This window comes from Leptopilina boulardi, unplaced genomic scaffold, assembly GCF_019393585.1.
Source record: "Leptopilina boulardi isolate dan_hultmark-lab unplaced genomic scaffold, ZJU_Lbou_2.1 LbouV2_399, whole genome shotgun sequence".
Taxonomy (NCBI): domain Eukaryota; kingdom Metazoa; phylum Arthropoda; class Insecta; order Hymenoptera; family Figitidae; genus Leptopilina; species Leptopilina boulardi.
In genome coordinates, this window is record NW_026137972.1 from 1850800 (window position 1) to 1868895 (window position 18096).

An 18096-nucleotide genomic window follows, 5' to 3' on the forward strand; every position below is an offset into this window, starting at 1 on the left:
ATGTACATATGAGCAGTAATTGGCTTAATGTGATTAAATTTTAATGAATAATGTACAGCATATTTTTTTTCAAGAAAAAGGTTTTTTTCGAAGAAATCGTGCATTGCGCCCGGTGAGCAGGACAAGATGCAGAAATCAGACGCCCACAACGAACTTGAGGATTTGGTTCGTTGGAAATATATATATATTGCTTCTGGTGTGTGTATATGCACGCGTGATAGTTCGCTGTTTTCCTTCGTCTCGTGGGGGGCTTTTGTTGGGACTTGGAAGGCCTCACCTCTCTCTTTCTCTTTTCCTACAAGAGAGACAGACGTCATTGCCGATTCCCTCTCCTTTTTATTAACCGTGTGGGCCCGGTTTTCTATATAGTAGTCAGTATCTCTTCCAGTGTCTCTCGTCGTCTCGTTCAGCAAGCATCATATATATATATATATTTATTTATATAGAAAATATAATCTCCTGTATCTTTCATTTCTCGTGGTCGTCTTCGTCGTCGGTAGGAATGCTCCACACTTTTATACACCGCAAGACTTTTTCAAGTGTCTTCTAAATGAACCTTTAGCCGCGAAAATTGTCATAAATTACACATAATATAAACAAATTATTCTCGATCATCACATAAAGGTGCGTGGTGCAATTATGGATATCTCGTGGGTTATCTACTTCTGGATATGCGTCATTGGTGCTGTACACGCAAATGGTGAGAGGGAAAATAGAATTATTAAAAATAATAACTTCATTTGGTTATTTATATAATTGATTTTAGTGAATTTTTTTTTTGCTTTGAAAATCGTGAAAGTGAATTTAAAATTTCTAATTTCCAATTTAGAATTGGAAAAAAAGCACGTGGGTGATACGAAGAAACTGTTTTTTTTTCGCAATTGGAGTTTAAATTGTGATTTCGAAATAATTTGCCTTTATAAATGATGTTGATGATGATGGAGGAAGATCGAATTTGGAATGGCGAGGTCGTTTGTAAATGAGTCACGTTATAAAAGCAAGCCTAATAAATACGCATGGTAGCGTTTATAATAAAGAATGCGTGGGATGCGTAAGGGGAATTCTCTTGGAGATGATAGATTTCAAGGAGGCAAAGGACTATATTTCATACAAGTTGAATTTTAAAAGGAATTTTATTTCGATTTACTCGAAATTTACAGTGGCGGAGAAAATTGTATTCAATCAGTTAGATTTATTTCAAATAACCATCTAATAACCTAATAACCTTCTAATAGTATAGTACTGCTGCTATTTGGTTCTAGTGACCAAAATTATTTGACAATTCTGATCCCAAAATTCAGTGGCAATTATTAAATATTGCATCCGGATGTTTAGGAAATCTTACAGACATTCTGGAGATGTCCTTTTGAAAATTAATATTTCTCAAAGATATTCGTGGATAATTTTCTAAAATTAGAATTTCTAAAATCCACTAATTATTTCTCGAACATCCGTAGTTTTTCCAGAATATCCAAATGCTGTAAGGAATAAAAAATAATTGCCATACACATTTTTTTGAACATTCAAATACTGTAAGGAATAAGAAATAATTTTGCTACTGATTTTGTTGGAACATCCGAATGCTGTAAGGGTTAAAACCGTAATTTCCCTACAGATTTTTTTGATCATCCAAATACTGTAAGGAATACAAAACAATTTTTCTATATATGTTTTTGGAACATATCCAAATGCTGTAAGGGATAAAAAATAATTTCCCTAAAGATTTATTTTGAACATCTGAATACTGTAAGGAATTAAAAATAATTTTGCTACGGATTTTGTTGAAACATCCGAATGCTGTAAAGGATAAAAAATAATTTTGCTACAGATTTTTTTTGAAACATCCGAATTCTGTAAGAGATAAGAAATAATTTTGCTACGGATTTTATTAAAACATCCGAATAGTATCCAAATATACTATGATAAAGAATAATTTCTCTAAGAGATTTTTGCATCACCGTATATTAACTCCTTTCACTTTAGGCTATAGTGACGAAACGAGATCTGATTTTGCTTATGGAGAAACCATATAGGGAAAAGTGAGTATAATATAGTCTGCCAAGTCATGGTCCAATGAGAATCACTTATTAAATAATTTAAAAAACAGATCAAATTAAATTTGCCCCAAAAAATAAAAATCATATTCTTGGGGTGAAAAATATTATAGAATCTTTATCTTAAAAATGAATCATAATAATCACTAAAGAACCTGTCGAGAAGTTTCATTCTATAAGTATAGCACTGCTATTATATACCCCGAAAAAAAGAGAATTATCATCGTCCTTATTGAATATTAAATGACCTCAACCTTTTATGTCCTATTCTACTATTCTCAAAATACTGCCTCCGGACAAGATAATTTATTTTTTATTTCTCGTGTCATTGATTCTTATGGGGGTTTTTTTTTTTTAATGTAACGCCACTGAAAAAATAATTGATTCAATTTATCGGTTACTTAACTATTATCAAATAAATGTTTACCTACTTGAACCAAATGATTTTTATTTGTATTAAATAAATCGTATTTGAACTAATAATTTATGTATTTGAAACAATTAATTGACTGAAATAATAATTATTTGATACAAGTAAATATTTATTTGATGCAAATAAATAATTATTTGATGCAAATAATAATTTTTGATACAAATAATTAATTATTTAATGCAAATAATAATTATTTGATGCAAATAATTAATTATTTGATGCAAATAATAATTATTTGATATAAATAATAATTATTTGTTACCAATAATTAATTATTTGATGCAAATAATAATTATTTGATATAAATAATAATTATTTGATACAAATAATTAATTATTTGATATAAATAAATAATTAATTATTTAATACAAATAAATATTCATTTATTTGTATCATAATAATTAATTATTTGATAGAAAAGCAAATGAATAATTAATTATTTGATACAAGTAAATATTTATTTGATGCAAATAATAATTTTTGATACAAATAATTAATTATTTAATGCAAATAATAATTATTTGGAGCAAATAATTAATTATTTGATATAAATAATAACTATTTGTTACCAATAATTAATTATTTGATGCAAATAATAATTATTTGATATAAATAATAATTATTTGATACAAATAATTAATTATTTGATATAAATAATTAATTAATTATTTATATCAAATAAATATTCATTTATTTGTGTCATAATAATTACCTAATTATTTGATAGAAAAGCAAATAAATAATTAATTATTTGATACAAGTAAATATTTACTCGAATATTTATTTGATGCAAATAATAATTTTTGTTACAAATAATTAATTATTTAATGCAAATAATAATTATTTGATATAAATAATAATTATTTGTTACGAATAATTAATTATTTGATGCAAATAATAATTATTTCATACAAATAATTAATTATTTGATATAAATAATAATTATTTGTTACGAATAATTAATTATTTGATGCAAATAATAATTATTTGATACAAATAATTAATTATTTGATATAAATAAATAATTATTTAATAATAGTCAAGTAACCGGATTATTTGGATGAAATAAACTAATTTTTCAGTAACGAAGTTGAAAACTGAAATGTTCCATCAACCCTTAGGTTCTCGAGAAATTTGAAAATAAAAAATGAAAATGAAAATGAAGATGTAACTTATAATTCTAAAACAAACTCACAACATTCTATGTATATAAACTGAGAAATTAAAATCACTTTCATGCAATATCAGTATCATCTTCTAAATAGGGAGTAAAAGAGCAATTTTTTTCCCCTACCGTAAATATTATACCCGCCCCATATCGTGTTTGGGTGCAATTAATTAGCTGCTGCAATAACAGTGTTGCATCCAAGTGAAACACGCAAAAGAAATATTCATGGGGGGAATTTGAACGTCCATCTTTTGTGTATTACCTGCTGCAAAATTACGCAAGAACCTGTATTTAAACTAATATCTGACCGCATCAAAATTCTGTATATCTTTTTCACATCTCTCTCCATCACTCTCTTTTTCTCTATATACTATAAAAAGAACAATATATTCGCTTACGAGAATTACCAGATAATTAGTTCTGTTTACAATTGGAGAATTACCAAATAATTACTTCTATTTACAATTTGAGCTTATCCGATTGCAATAAAGGCATAATGTATTTCTTATGATATATATTCTCTCAATATAGAACATAAATAGAAATTGTAGATCAGTTGTTGGAAAATAAAATTGGATAATAAAAAAAGTGCTGAATAAATATAGAGGAAAGAAATAAAAATAAAGATTCACACCTAAACAAATAAAATTATAAATCTTATCGGATTCTTTTTTAGTTTAATTCATTTCATTATCAATTTTATCAAAATTGGATCAATTTATTTTTAAAAATTTTCTAAAATTATGATCCTAAATATCCCATAATATTCCATAATTATAATCCCAATATTCCATAAAATATCCCATAAAAATCATAAAAATCATTGAAAATGAAAATTCTAAAAAATGATTTTTATGAGATAATCATGCGCACCACATATTTTTATTGTCACAGTATTTTTGTGAAAGAAATATATTATTTCAATATCATCCTTATTAAAGATTCTAAAAATAGATATATATATATTTTTTTCTTTGAATTCTTTTATTTGTATTATGGCACTGCATACCTGAGCGTTCGACTCACCTGGTTAGCATTAGCATATAAGGTAAACCTACCTAAAGAAATTGAAAAACCTTGAAATGGAGAAGAAAAAAAAAAGTTTTCTGTATCGAAATTTCAATTTTAAAGAACATATTAAGTAAAAAATATTAATTCAAAAAAAAAAATCCTATATTTAAAATATATAAATCCTTGTTAGGAAACTGAAAAAAAAATTCCGAGGGATATTCTAATTTACAATTATTGTAGAATGTGAAGAAGAAAGAAAAAAAACTAGTTTTATTAGTTGATTACTTGATGAACAACTGGATTTGTAGTACCAGCAGATTCACTTGAATTCCAAGAGGATTATTTGATATACAACAAGTAGTAAATCGCTTGTTATTGATATTGAATAATGTAAATTATAAAAATTTGATTTTTAGCCATTAAACCGCTATACCGGTCTCTCAGACCGATATCTAAATAGTTTGCCAATTACTTTTTTTTTAAAATAACCACAATATTGAAAAATTATTTTTTGCAAACAAAACTTTAATTAAAATTATTAAAAATATTTACTACGGCTTTGATAGAAAAAAATAAATAAAAGTGACCCACTGTTGCCGAGACTCAATTTTCAGTATGTTATTTCATATATAATATTTTCTGCTGTTTTTGTTAAATTCTAAAGAGATTCTTAATACACTACTACCACTACTATTACACATCATAGAATGTTGTAATGGAGTACAATTTGTAGAGAAATACGCCAATAACCAATAACTGCTTCTCTCCTTCAATATCTTCTCGTGGAAATTGCTGCTAACATTATATAGTTTGTAAAATGACTCAAAACGAGGCGATAAACACCTCCAAAACACCTAAGAAATACGTTTGTGGAATCTGTTCTACTAATTGGAAAAATTAGTAAATACTTCTATTTTAAAAAAAAAATAATAAAGCAGAAATTAAAATGGCATCGTTGTAATTTGGCGCCACTTTTAATTTCTGCTTTAGTTTTACTAAAAAATAGAACAAAAATGGCGCCATTTTAATTTCTGCCCTATTTGTACGAAAATCTAGAGCAGAAATTAAAATTCTACCGTTCGGATTGTTTTCCTATACAATTTCTGGAACTAATCAGGACTGATCTGTTTGTATTTAATCTGAAACCATTCCAAAATTTTGACCAAAAAAAACCAAGTAAAAAAACAGATTTAAGAAGATTAATAATTAATAATATTTTAAAAGTTATATATCAGATTTTGGAGTTACATTTCAAATTATAATGGAAAAAAAATCTAATGTATTTACTCCAATGACATTGAGAATTACAAAGTTAACAAACATCGTTGTAACAATTTGATTGTTATCAGTTTGTATGTCGAAGGCGATTCTCTCTCTCACACACACACACACACGATTCTTCAGGAGAGCAAACGTCATTCTTTAATCGTATTCAATTAGTCTAGTTGACAATTCGAATCGTGACAATTGAAACAAGAACGAATTGTGAAATGGGAAAAGGTGAAATGTATGAGGATAATTTCACCGCATGAAACGATAGTTTGCCGCTCTTGTTTGTGGTATGTCTACTATTCATGGTATTCAAAGGATTTCAACAGTTGCAATCAATCCTGTTCATGAGAATAAAGTCCCAAGTGAATTACAACATGCATGAAGGCGGAAAGAAGAAAGAGAAGGTGAAATTCGACGCGGGTACTTCGATCACGATCGTTTCTGTTTTCTATCTTCCATTGCTTTTATAATAATATACCTCAATATCTAGAATCGGATAGATAAATTACCAGCACATATCTTTATACATTGATGTGTATATTTCAAATTTTTTTTGTAAATTATCAAGTTTTCATTATATCTTAAGAATGTTAAATTCCGTAATTATTTTTGTGGATGGTTTTAGTTTGGTAGAATTATTGAAAAATTATAATAATGGTTATCCGGATTCTAGTGGGTTAACACTATTCAAAGATTGGAAAAGGTATTAAGGGAAAGGGAAATAGGGGAAATTAATATATAAGGGAAATATAAGGGAAATTAATTTTAGACATAAATTAATAAATAGAAGTAATTATTCATTGAAATTACATTCGATGATCTGCTATGTTGAGGAGAAGGAATTCACGATTATTAAAGAATACTGCACTCATCTAGCACTAGTAATAATTAATTTAATATAATTAATTTAAATTAATATATCAGGGAAATTTAAGGGAAATTAAATTTAGACATAAATTAATTAATAAAAATAAATTCATTAAACTTCCATTCGATGATCTGCTATTTTAAGGAGAGGGAATTCACGATTATTAAAGAATACTGCACTCATGTAGTACTAGTAATAATTAATTTAATTTAATTAATTTAAATTAATATATAAGGGAAATTTAAGGGAAATTAAATTTAGACATAAATTAATTAATAGAAGTAATTGTTCATTAAACTTACATTCGATGATCTGCTTTTCCAAGGAGAAGGAATTGACGATTATTAAAAAATACTGCACTCATGTAGTACTAATAATAATAATTAATTTAATATAATTAATTTAATATAATTAATTTAATATAATTAACTATTATTAGTACTACATAAGGGCAGTATTCTTTAATAATTAATTTAATATAATTAATTTAATTAATTAATTTAATTCTTGATAAAATTAATTTCACCGGAATTCGAAGATGCTGATTATTGAGGATTAAATCTCAATTTGAAAGTTCTTCTAAACTTAAAAAAAAGCAGAATTTGAAATTTAGTTTATTTTTAATTAGGATCAGGTATTTCGGAACAATTTTTAGTACAAAATACCTAGACTAGTCCAAAATGGATTCCCACTTACGAAGATTTTGCTATGAAGGACTCCTTGGAGATTCCGTTGGTATTTCCTTTTCAATCCCACGGAATAATTTACTTCTGTTTTTCCCAGTAACTGAAAGGGAATTCCGATGGAAATTATCATTGGAACTCTGACGGAATATCCAGGGAGTTCTTCTTGGGAATCATTTCAAAAGTGGGTTAGCTATCAGTTAAACATTTCCTGGACCTTTGGAAGATTTTCTTTAACGATTTTGGAATTTAATTTAATTTTCGAAATTAATATTCAGTAACTAAATTACAGAATGGCGGAAACAATTGGTAATTATGTAACTAATTAGGAAAAGCCGAATTTAAACTCTTGAATTAAATTATAGATTGAAATCTCCCAATACTGAAATTGTCCAATTGAGGAAAATAATTTCTTCTCCTTTTGAAAAATCCTTTCTTGATTCCAATTCACCTATCCCACCTCCTGGGGTTTCAAAACTTATAGAATCGATTAAAAATACCCCATTTCCAATTTTTGAATCATCATTTGATGATAAATTCCGATTACAATCCGGTTCATCCATCTTGATTAGCAATGACCCTAGCCCTTCAGACTCTTCTATCCCTGACCCCTATCATTCTTTTTTTCTCCTATAAAGATATCAGCTTCACTATCTCTTCGATGAATGTTTCTCTCCCTCTCCTTCACTATCACTCCTCCCGAGGTAATAGGATCCACTCTCATCGCGAGAACCAAAAAAAAAAAGAAGAAGAAGAATGAAACTGATCGAAGGCGGATCCTGCAATAAAGTTGCAGCTGAAAAGCCTAGGCACGGCCTATATTTATGTAAATCTATTCATCCTCAATTTCTCTTGCGGATTCAACAAGAGTAGCTCCTGTGGGATGGCCTTTGAATTGCTAGTATGCCGTATCACCTCAAGTCATTCAGGACAAACACAGACTTCCTCGTGAAAGGGAAATTGTAGCACTCGTCGTCTATATACTCTATATGATATGCGGTAACGCCAACACACATACATCTATATATATGCAGAGAGAACAGGAATGAAAATAACACACGGGATATGAAAATCTTAGTAATTTATCTCTGATAATAGATAACTTTTACATTAAATAAAAAAAAAAAAAACGAAACAAAAGTACAACCAACTTTTTAAAGTAATCAGAACTAAAAATAGAAATTTTCTTTATCTGACATTCAACGGAGTTTTTATAATTTTTCAAAATTTCATCTGTCCAAAACTTTATTTGTTTGAATTTTCCTTTGGCCTAAATTTTCTTTACCCCAAATTTCTTGTACCCACAATTTAATTTGATCAAATTTCGTTTCCGCATTTTCCTTGTTCCGAAATTACGTTTTCCCTATTATTATCATTTCTCCTAAATTCCAATTGGCCGAAATTTCTTGTATTCGAATTTTCATTTTTCCCAAATTCAATTTGTCCGAAATTTCGATATCCCGCATTTCTCTTTGTTCGAAATATCGTTTTCCCTAATTTTAATTTGTCCCAAATTTTGTTTTTCCTAATTTTCATTTGTCCTAAATTCTATTTGTCCGAAATTTCTTGTATCCGAATTTTCATTTATCCAAAATTCAATTTGACTGAAATTTTTTGTTTTACTTTTTCTATTTGTTTAAAAAATAATAATTTATTAAAATTTTCACTCTCACAATTTTCATTTATCAATATTTATTTATTAATTCGCAAAATTTCTTTGCGATAAATTTCCATTTGCTACAAAAAGTTAAAAAAAAAAAAAAAATTTGTGACATTTTATTGACTATAACGGGATACAAAATGGGATTTTATCATTTTTATTGATGAAAATCTATGACACTTTGTGACAGGCACATCTATTGTAAAATAAACTGATCTTTGACTCTATGGCGGTAAATTTAAAAACACTTTTTCCATGACAATAGTATCTAAAATATTCTAAAATAACTTAAATGGCAAAATATTGTTACGAGCATTATTTGTATACTTTATTTGATATTGGTATATATATTTTTATTTTTTTTTTGAAATTTAAATTTTGAATTCTTATCAAGCTCAAATTTAAATAATTTAAATAACACAGATTCGAATATTTATTTAATTTAAATCTGTTTTATCAATTATTAGTAAAATAGATTCTTCTTTTTCTTTTAGAGAAATCTGTTTTATCGATTGTTGATAAAACAGATTTGACTATTTCTCTCAGACAAATCTGCTTTACCGATTATTAGTAAAACAGATTTTTCTTTTCTTCTTAGACAAATCTGTTTTATCGATTGTTAATAAAACAGATTCGATTATTTCTCTCAAAAAATCTGTTTTACCGATTACTAGTAGAGCAAATTTTTCTTTCTCTCAGAAAAATCTGTTTTACAGATTACAAGTAAAGAAAATTTTTCTTTCTCTCTTAGAAAAATCTGTTTTATCGATTGTTGATACAACAGATTCGACTATTACTCTAAAAAAATTTATTTTACCGATTGTCGATAAAACAGTTTTAATTAAACATCACCGATTAATTCAAAATCTTACTAAAAAGCCACGATTGCTAAAATTAGTGAAATTTTAATGATTCAAATTTAGAGAGTACGATTGTTTTTTTTTTAAATTTAATTATAACAATAGAACTCTCAATGTTCAGAAATTATTTTTCTGATGAATTATCATTATTTTTTTTTTAATCAATAATTTTAACAGATTGTGATCTTGATTTCTTGTTCATCCCCCCAGGATGATAGAACAACAGAACAAATTGAGCCTAACGGGAGTGACTAATCGATTTTTTCCACTTAAGGCTCGGTGTTACAAGAGACAAACGGCACTTAAGGAACGGGATCGGTTGAGCGATGACTTTCATGTGGCACACGCGCTTCAAATCAATACAAGTCACGAATAATTTTCAACTATATCATTTAATTATTATTATTGACCTGCATTTGTTTGTGCGTGAAACAGCAATTGTAACGGATCTAGTTGGAGATTTTTTTTTCTTTTTTTTTTTTTGGTTACGATAAGGAAAACCGATATAAATAATTAAAAATAAAAATCATTCGATCTAGATTCAGTGAATTTATATTCTAATTGTGAAATTTATTTACTTGCTTCAATTAAATTTGATATAGGTTTATCAAAAAAGAAAAGAATGTCTGTCAGTCGTTTATCATGATAAAAACGTTACTATTCTTCGTAACGGTAACACATTAATTTTTTCTGTAACCTTAGTTTGTTACTTTCTTTTGTATTTGTAGAGTATTATTTTCTTCGTTACGTTAATGCGTTACTGTCACATTTTTACGGTAACGGTAACGCGTTAATTTTTTCTGTAACGTTAGTTTGTTACTTTATTTTGTAATTGTAGAGTATTATTTTCTTCGTTATGTTAAAGCGTTCGTTACTATCACATTGTTACCTTTACCGTAACGGTAACAATGTAACGGTAACGCGTTAATTTTTTCTGTAACGTTAGTTTGTTACTTTCTTTTGTAATTGTAGAGTATTATTTTCTTCGTTACGTTAATACGTTACTATTATATTGTTACGGTAACGGTAACGCGTTACTTTTCTTGCAATTTCTATTTTTATGGTTCTCTTTTGATGTAATCCTTATGTAAAATTTGTCTTTTTATGAAATATGGGAGGAAATCGTTTCCCCCCACCCGAGAATCCATTTAGACCCAGTGTGCTGGATTTTGGTACATTTTTTCATATTTTCTTAACAAAATCCTAGTAGTTTTTAAAAAATTTTAAAGGATCATTTATTACTATAAATAAAGAAAAAGAACTATAAATGACGAATGTTACGTATGAGTAACAATTGAAGATTTTTATTTTTTACAAAGAGTATATATATATGGTAAAAAGGAATTGTTTTCTTTCCCAAGGATCAGGGGCCTGAGTCTCTCGCCCTTTCGATCACTTCTTTTTTTTTCTTTTTTTTTTTAACATGAAAGCCAGTGAGTTGTGGTGGCAACCGGTTTTCTGGTTTGGTTTCGTAGCATCTTCCTTTTCCATAATAATTCTGTCTTTTTCTTTTCCTCCAAACCACTGTCAGACTATATATATATATAGTCACATTTCAAATTCTCTCTTGCATGTGCGCTCCCACTGTACACTAAACCCTCTGCCTTCAACCATTCTTTTCCCACTTTGTAATTTCTCACCGCTTCCAAATCCCTTCACCACAAAAATGACGTAAGTCAAATCCTTTTAGTGAACATGATTTTGATACTTCTCCATCATCATACAAGGCTGAAGACTTATATACAAACCACTTATATAATATAGTGGTTAATTTTTTTCTCGATGTTCTTCTTTTTTTTTTGAAGAATTTATAAAGTACATAAAAAAAAAAAAAAAATGCAAAAATATCAAATTTCATAAAAATAACAAAAAAAAATATATTTTAGATATAATTTTGATTTTAAAAATTTCTGCTTTGAGAAATTCAAGTAAAATTTAGGAATTAAAAAAAATTATCCATTTCCAAAGACGGTGTTTTGTATTTTAAAAAGCTGACATCAAATTCGTAATCAGCGACCACGAAAATCACCAAATAACAAATTTCATGACAATTTGAACAAATTTTTTAGTTTTCGTCCGACATATTGGATCCGCCATTTTGGATTTTTGAAATTTGACTTCAAATTCGTAATCAGAGACCCCAAAAATCCCTGTGGTAACAGTTTTTACATTAATCCAAACAATTTTCGATTTTTCTTTCCGCCATATTATTGCGGCCATTTTTAATTTTTAAAAAACTGTCAACGTATTTATAATCACCGATTTTAAGAAACCCTCAAGTGTATTTTTTTTCTACTAATGAGATTAATTTGACAAATTTTCTCTTGTTTTCGATTCGTTAAAAAAACATAACCTGAAAATCTCCTAGAGAAATTCTCTTGATACAAAAAAATGGTTCCTCTTGATTAAAGAGGAAAACGTTGAATTACTTCATTTGACCTACTTTCTTTAAAGAGCAAAAAATAAAAATTTCCACTATAAAAAGCAATAATCTTGTTTTGAGAGGATAGCGTTTCGTTCTCTCCTCTTAAAATGAGAGGAAAATAAATCTTTCTTTTTACTATTTTTAAAAGATTCATGACCGTACTTTTCATTTAAATATATTCTTCTTATTCGAAAAGTATTATACTAAATGTGAGAATAAAGTTTCTAGAATCGTTTAATCCTCTTAAAATGAGAGGAAAATAATATCAGTTCAAGAGTAATTCTTTCGTTTCGAGTGTAGAATTATAATAATAAAGGATAATAATTTTAGTAGTAGAATATATTCCTCTCAAATGAAGAATAATTTTTTTTTTTGCAGTGTTTCAATTATCTACTATAACAGTTCTTGGGGGGGGGGCGATTCCTGCGGTTTGCATGCGAGTATACTCGTGCAAAAGACGTTTTTGTGTTTTGTCCTCAATCGTGAGCGCGGATGTGGATATGTGACAGTGCCACAGTACAACCAAATATGGCCGATACCGGTTGGACCGCTCGCACGTCATGGGTGCATTGCGCGCACGCGTATTTTCGCGAGTGCATCGACAGTTTCTTTATATATATATATATATATACTCACACGTGCGATAAAGATGCCCTTGGTATACTAAGAAGAAGAAAAATAACAAGAAGAAGAGAATACACAAGAGTATACAAAAAAAAGCAGTCCAAGCAAAATCCCAAGAATGGGAAAAACGATTCTCGAAAATGTAAAGTTACACAAACTTTTCTTTTTTTTTTATTTTTTTTATTTTTGTCTATTCACTAGATATATACCGTATATATATATTGCTTTCTTTGAATTATGTCATGATTCAATTCTCAATAAGTCAGATATTTTTCAAGTGATTCTTTTATATCCATAAAAGCGTATACTTGCTATTAATAATAATAAATCTCATATATAAGTCGACGAATGAGATGATTTAATTATATAAGAAAATGTTACTCATTCCTTTAAGATAGAAAAAAAAAAAATTTTTAAAATGAATTCCCAGAAAAAATCTCATATTAAGAGGAATTTCCTCTACCAATAGCATTTTATATCATTTATTTTTAAGAACAGGAGATTTTTTTTCTTCTTCGTTATGTAAGAAACTTGATTATCTAATTAGTTTTTAATTTATAAGTTTAAGAATTAAAATTTTCCAAATTTCATGTCAATTCGAACGATTTTTTATTTTTCGTCCGCTATATTGAAGCCGCCATTTTTTATTTTTGAAATCTGACTTCAAATTCATAATTAGCAATCCCGAAAATCCCCGAGTAACAAGTTTCATGACAATTTGAACAATTTTTTATTTTTCCGCCATACTGGATCCGCCATTTTGGATTTTTGAAATCTGACTTCAAATTCGTAATCAGCGACCCCAAAAACCCCCCGAGTAACAAGTTTCATGACAATTCGAACAATTTTTTATTTTTTCCTCCGCCATATTGGAGCCGCCATTTTAGATTTTTGAAATCTGACTTCAAATTCATAATCAGCGACCCCAAAAACCCCCGAGTAACAAGTTTCATGACAATTCGAACAATTTTATATTTTTTCGTCCGCCATATTGGAGCCGCCATTTTGGATTTTTGAAATCTGACTTCAAATTTGTAATCAGCGACCCAAAAAACCCCCGAGTAACAAGTTTCATGACAATTCGAACGATTTTGGATTTTTCTTCCGCCATATTGGATTTTTAAAATCTGACTTCAAATTCGTAATTAGTGACCCCGAAAACCCCCCGGTAATTAATTTTAGGTTCATCTGAAAAATTTTCGATTTTTGCATCCGCCATATTGGATCCGCCATTTTGGATTTTTGAAATCTGAATTCAGATTCGTAATCAGCGACTCTGATAATTGTCGGTTAACAACTAACGATATCACAAATCATCCGCAGATTAATTTATTTGGAGAATATTATTATCAATTAGCAAAATTTGAATCCCTGGAAATCACTAAATATTCCCCTGATTGTATAAATTAATCTATCAACTTCTTTTTTAGGGCCTAAGTTTAATTAATTATCAAAAACTGGATTAGGTCTCCGAATGTTATTTCAGAATATTTATATGTTTCTAACATAAATAAAACGGAATTATTTACAATAATTTCGAAAGTTTTTTAAATCCCTTACTTTATTAAATTATAATCGTATATATAATTAATTCCATTTCATCATCAGAGCATAATCCGTGTCACTGCGGTTATAACTTTTCTTGAAAGCTATATCCTCAATTGGTAATGGAACATCTGGAATTTACCAACTGCATTCCGAGCATCCAAGGTTAATTCATGTAAACTTCTTTGGGGAAGTGAATCTTAATTTGCACGTGGTTCGATTTTTTTCCAATTAAGGTTATTTTCCCTAAAGAATTTGAATTGTTACCCAATGGATGTGACTTCCTGAATTTAGATTTTTGCTAATTGAATTCAATTGACACGAAAAAACAGTTGCTGAATTAAAGAGCTAATTTTTTTAATTGATTGCTATAATTAATTCCAAGACGAATTTCGGGTAATAATTCCGGATTGCATCCGAATTTGAAATTAGTCCGAAACAATCGGATTTATTGTTAGGTTTTTGTCATCCGGAATTGGTCCAACTAAAGCTGAAATTTTCCCTATTTGTGTAATTAGTGAATCCGGAATTAATTAGGTCTAATCCGAAATCAGTTTGATCAAACTTAACTAGAATGTAGATTCTAGATTTAATGATTACAAAGGCCGGATTAATTTCGGATTCAATAGAAGTAATCCAATTAATTTTGGATTAGACCGGATTAGGAAATGTAATTAAAGTATCGAAACCTATAACTAATATCAAATTGTTGCGAGCTAACTGCAGATTTATTTTATGTTAATTTCTGGACTAATCCGGACTGATCTGTCTGTATTTAATTTGAAATCAGTCTAAAATTTTAACCATGGGTTTAATTAATAACAATTAGTATTGGAATTTATATTTGTAGAAATAAAATAGTTTTGAATTTGCTTAAAGTGTTGTTGAAATTACTACAACTACATATAAATTAAGTCTTGAATTTACCCTAAAAGATTTGCACAAGTTTTTGTCTTCATTGAACTTAGACAATCTCCCAGTGCTATTTACTGGCATCTCTACAATTTTAAATGTACTCCTTGTCTCTTATTTGCCTGCCTGAAGAGGAGAATTTATCGTGGGATCGACATTTTATTGAACAGAGTTGGAACTCTATTTTCATCAAGGTCATTCAGACTCTGGACAACAAATTACCATGTGTGGTCCATTCGTGAATTCTAAACGATTTTATTGCTTTTTTAATTTGTCACCGAATAATTAATTAACAAAATTAGAATAATTAAATTTAAATTAATATAATAATTTTAAATCACAATATCTATTATGTATTTTAGTCCAACACGAAGATGAATATAAATTTTGAAATTTAATTCAGTTCAATTTTGTTTATATCAGTTATGGTCAATTGACTATTGCGGTCTTATATACCAAACATTTTCTATAATAATAATGAAAATCATGAATTATAAACACCAAACAGCGCATTGAATTTTATCATACAATAGCGAAAAAAAACATTTGCCTTTCAATTAAATGAAATTACCTACAATATGGAGATTTTACAGCTAAGGGGAAAAAACTTTGTTCATTTTTAAAAATTATAAATCAGGTTCTAATGATAGAGATAAGCAACAATTCCAGTGCAAGGAAGAAACTAGTTCATTTTCCTTCTGATAGGTTTCTTTACGCATGACAAAGCTTGCTTATATAGAGACAAGATTAAGCAAATATATAATTTCAAAATCAGAATCAAGGAAGTCATAACAGACGTGTTATGGAGAGCATCATAATCGGCGACCTCATATAACGGCTCCACACTCAAGCATCGATTACGTCGGTGAATTCCTTAAAAACATGCGGTTTTGTAATTAGTAGCATTTCATGGAAAACATTTCTTGACTCCTGGAGCGAATCTCATGGTTAGTAATTGGTGTATATAAATGTAAAATCCCCATCGAAGAAGAGAGAGAGAGAGAGAGAGAGAGAGTTCATCACACAGCAATTTTCTTTAAGTTTTGAATACGTACATGTTTCTTCTAATGATGTTTTTATTGAAATTATATTTATATTCTGGTGGGTCAATTACGTTACTTTTTCCTGATTCCACATTTCATATCCCACATTGTGGATTCCACTTTCCAAATTCCGGATCCTACATTCCAGATCTTACATTACGGATTCCACATTCCGTATTACGTATTCCACATCACATATTCCGGATCCGACATTTCGAATTCCACATTCCGAATACCGTATTCAACTCTCCAGATACTACATTCCGCATTTTAAATTGTGGATTCCACTTTCCATATTCCAGATACTACATTCCGTTCTCTGTATTCCACATTCCAGATTTCACTTTCTATATTCCGTATTCCACATTCCAGATTCCGAATTCCGGATCTCACGTTCCAGTTCTTTTATTCCGGATTCCATTTTCCTCATTCCGTATTCCAGATACCACATTCCGTTCTATAGAACCCGAATTCCACTTTCCACATTCTGCATTTTGAATTCCACATTCCGAATCCCACATAATCTGTATTGCACATATTCCGCATTCCACTTATTTGTGTCGGCTATACTGCTTTACTATGACAGAAGTAATAAATAAATAAAAATCGCATCGGGGTACAAATCCCAAATTCCGAATACCATTTTCAAAATTTCGTTTTTTAGATTCCACATTTCGGATTCTACATTCAAAATTCCGTATTATACATTCCGAATCCCATTTTCAAAATTCCGTAATCAGGATTTCACATTCTGTATTGCGGATTCCACATTTTGGATTCCACTTTTTACATTTCTGATTCCACATTCCGTATTCCATTTTTCAAATACTGTACTCCGGATTCTACTTTTTACATTCTGTATTCTGGAATTAAAATTTCGAATTCCTCTTTCAAAATTTTGGATTCCAAATCCCACATTCTCAAAGTGGAATCCGGAATGTGGAAAATAGAACCCGAATGTGGGATCTGGAGGTCAATTACGTAACTTTCCGGGTCCCACATTCCGGATTCCACATTCCACTTTTCAACTTCCATATTCCGAAAATCACATTCTACATTCTACTTTCAATATTTCGGATTTCACATTCCGGATTCCATTTTCCGATTTCTACATTCCGAAATAATACTTTTCACATTCCGTATTCCGAATTGTGAAATCCATAATACGGAATGTAAAACGTGAAATCCGGAATGTGGAATTTTAAAAGAGGAATCCGGAATATGAAAAGTGAATACGGAATGTGGGATACGGAATGTGAAATGTGGAATTTTGAAAGGGGAATCCGGAATTCGTAATTTGAAAAGTGAATACGGAATGTGGGATCCGGAAAAAGTTACTTAATTGACTCCCTGAAATGTGGGTTCCAGAAAGTGGAATACGGAATATGGAGTATAGTTTCCCGAATACGGAATGTGAAATGTGGGATCCGGAATGTGGAAATCGGAACATGCAATCCAAAATGTGGAATCCAGAATACGGAATGTAAATAATTTGATCCGAGACATTTGATTACGTAATGTGAAAAGTGGAATACGGA

The 18096-nt window shown here is 29.1% G+C and overlaps 1 protein-coding gene across 1 annotated transcript in view; it reads left to right on the forward strand.

Moving 5' to 3' along the window:
- Positions 1-366: 366 nt before the first annotated feature.
- LOC127288923 (uncharacterized) overlaps positions 367-18096 on the forward strand; it is a 48368-nt gene continuing 30638 nt past the window's right edge. The window contains exon 1 of the mRNA XM_051316630.1: positions 367-700. Coding sequence (XP_051172587.1) covers positions 640-700 — 61 coding nt within the window. The 5' untranslated portion in view covers positions 367-639. The remainder of the gene's footprint in view (positions 701-18096) is intronic.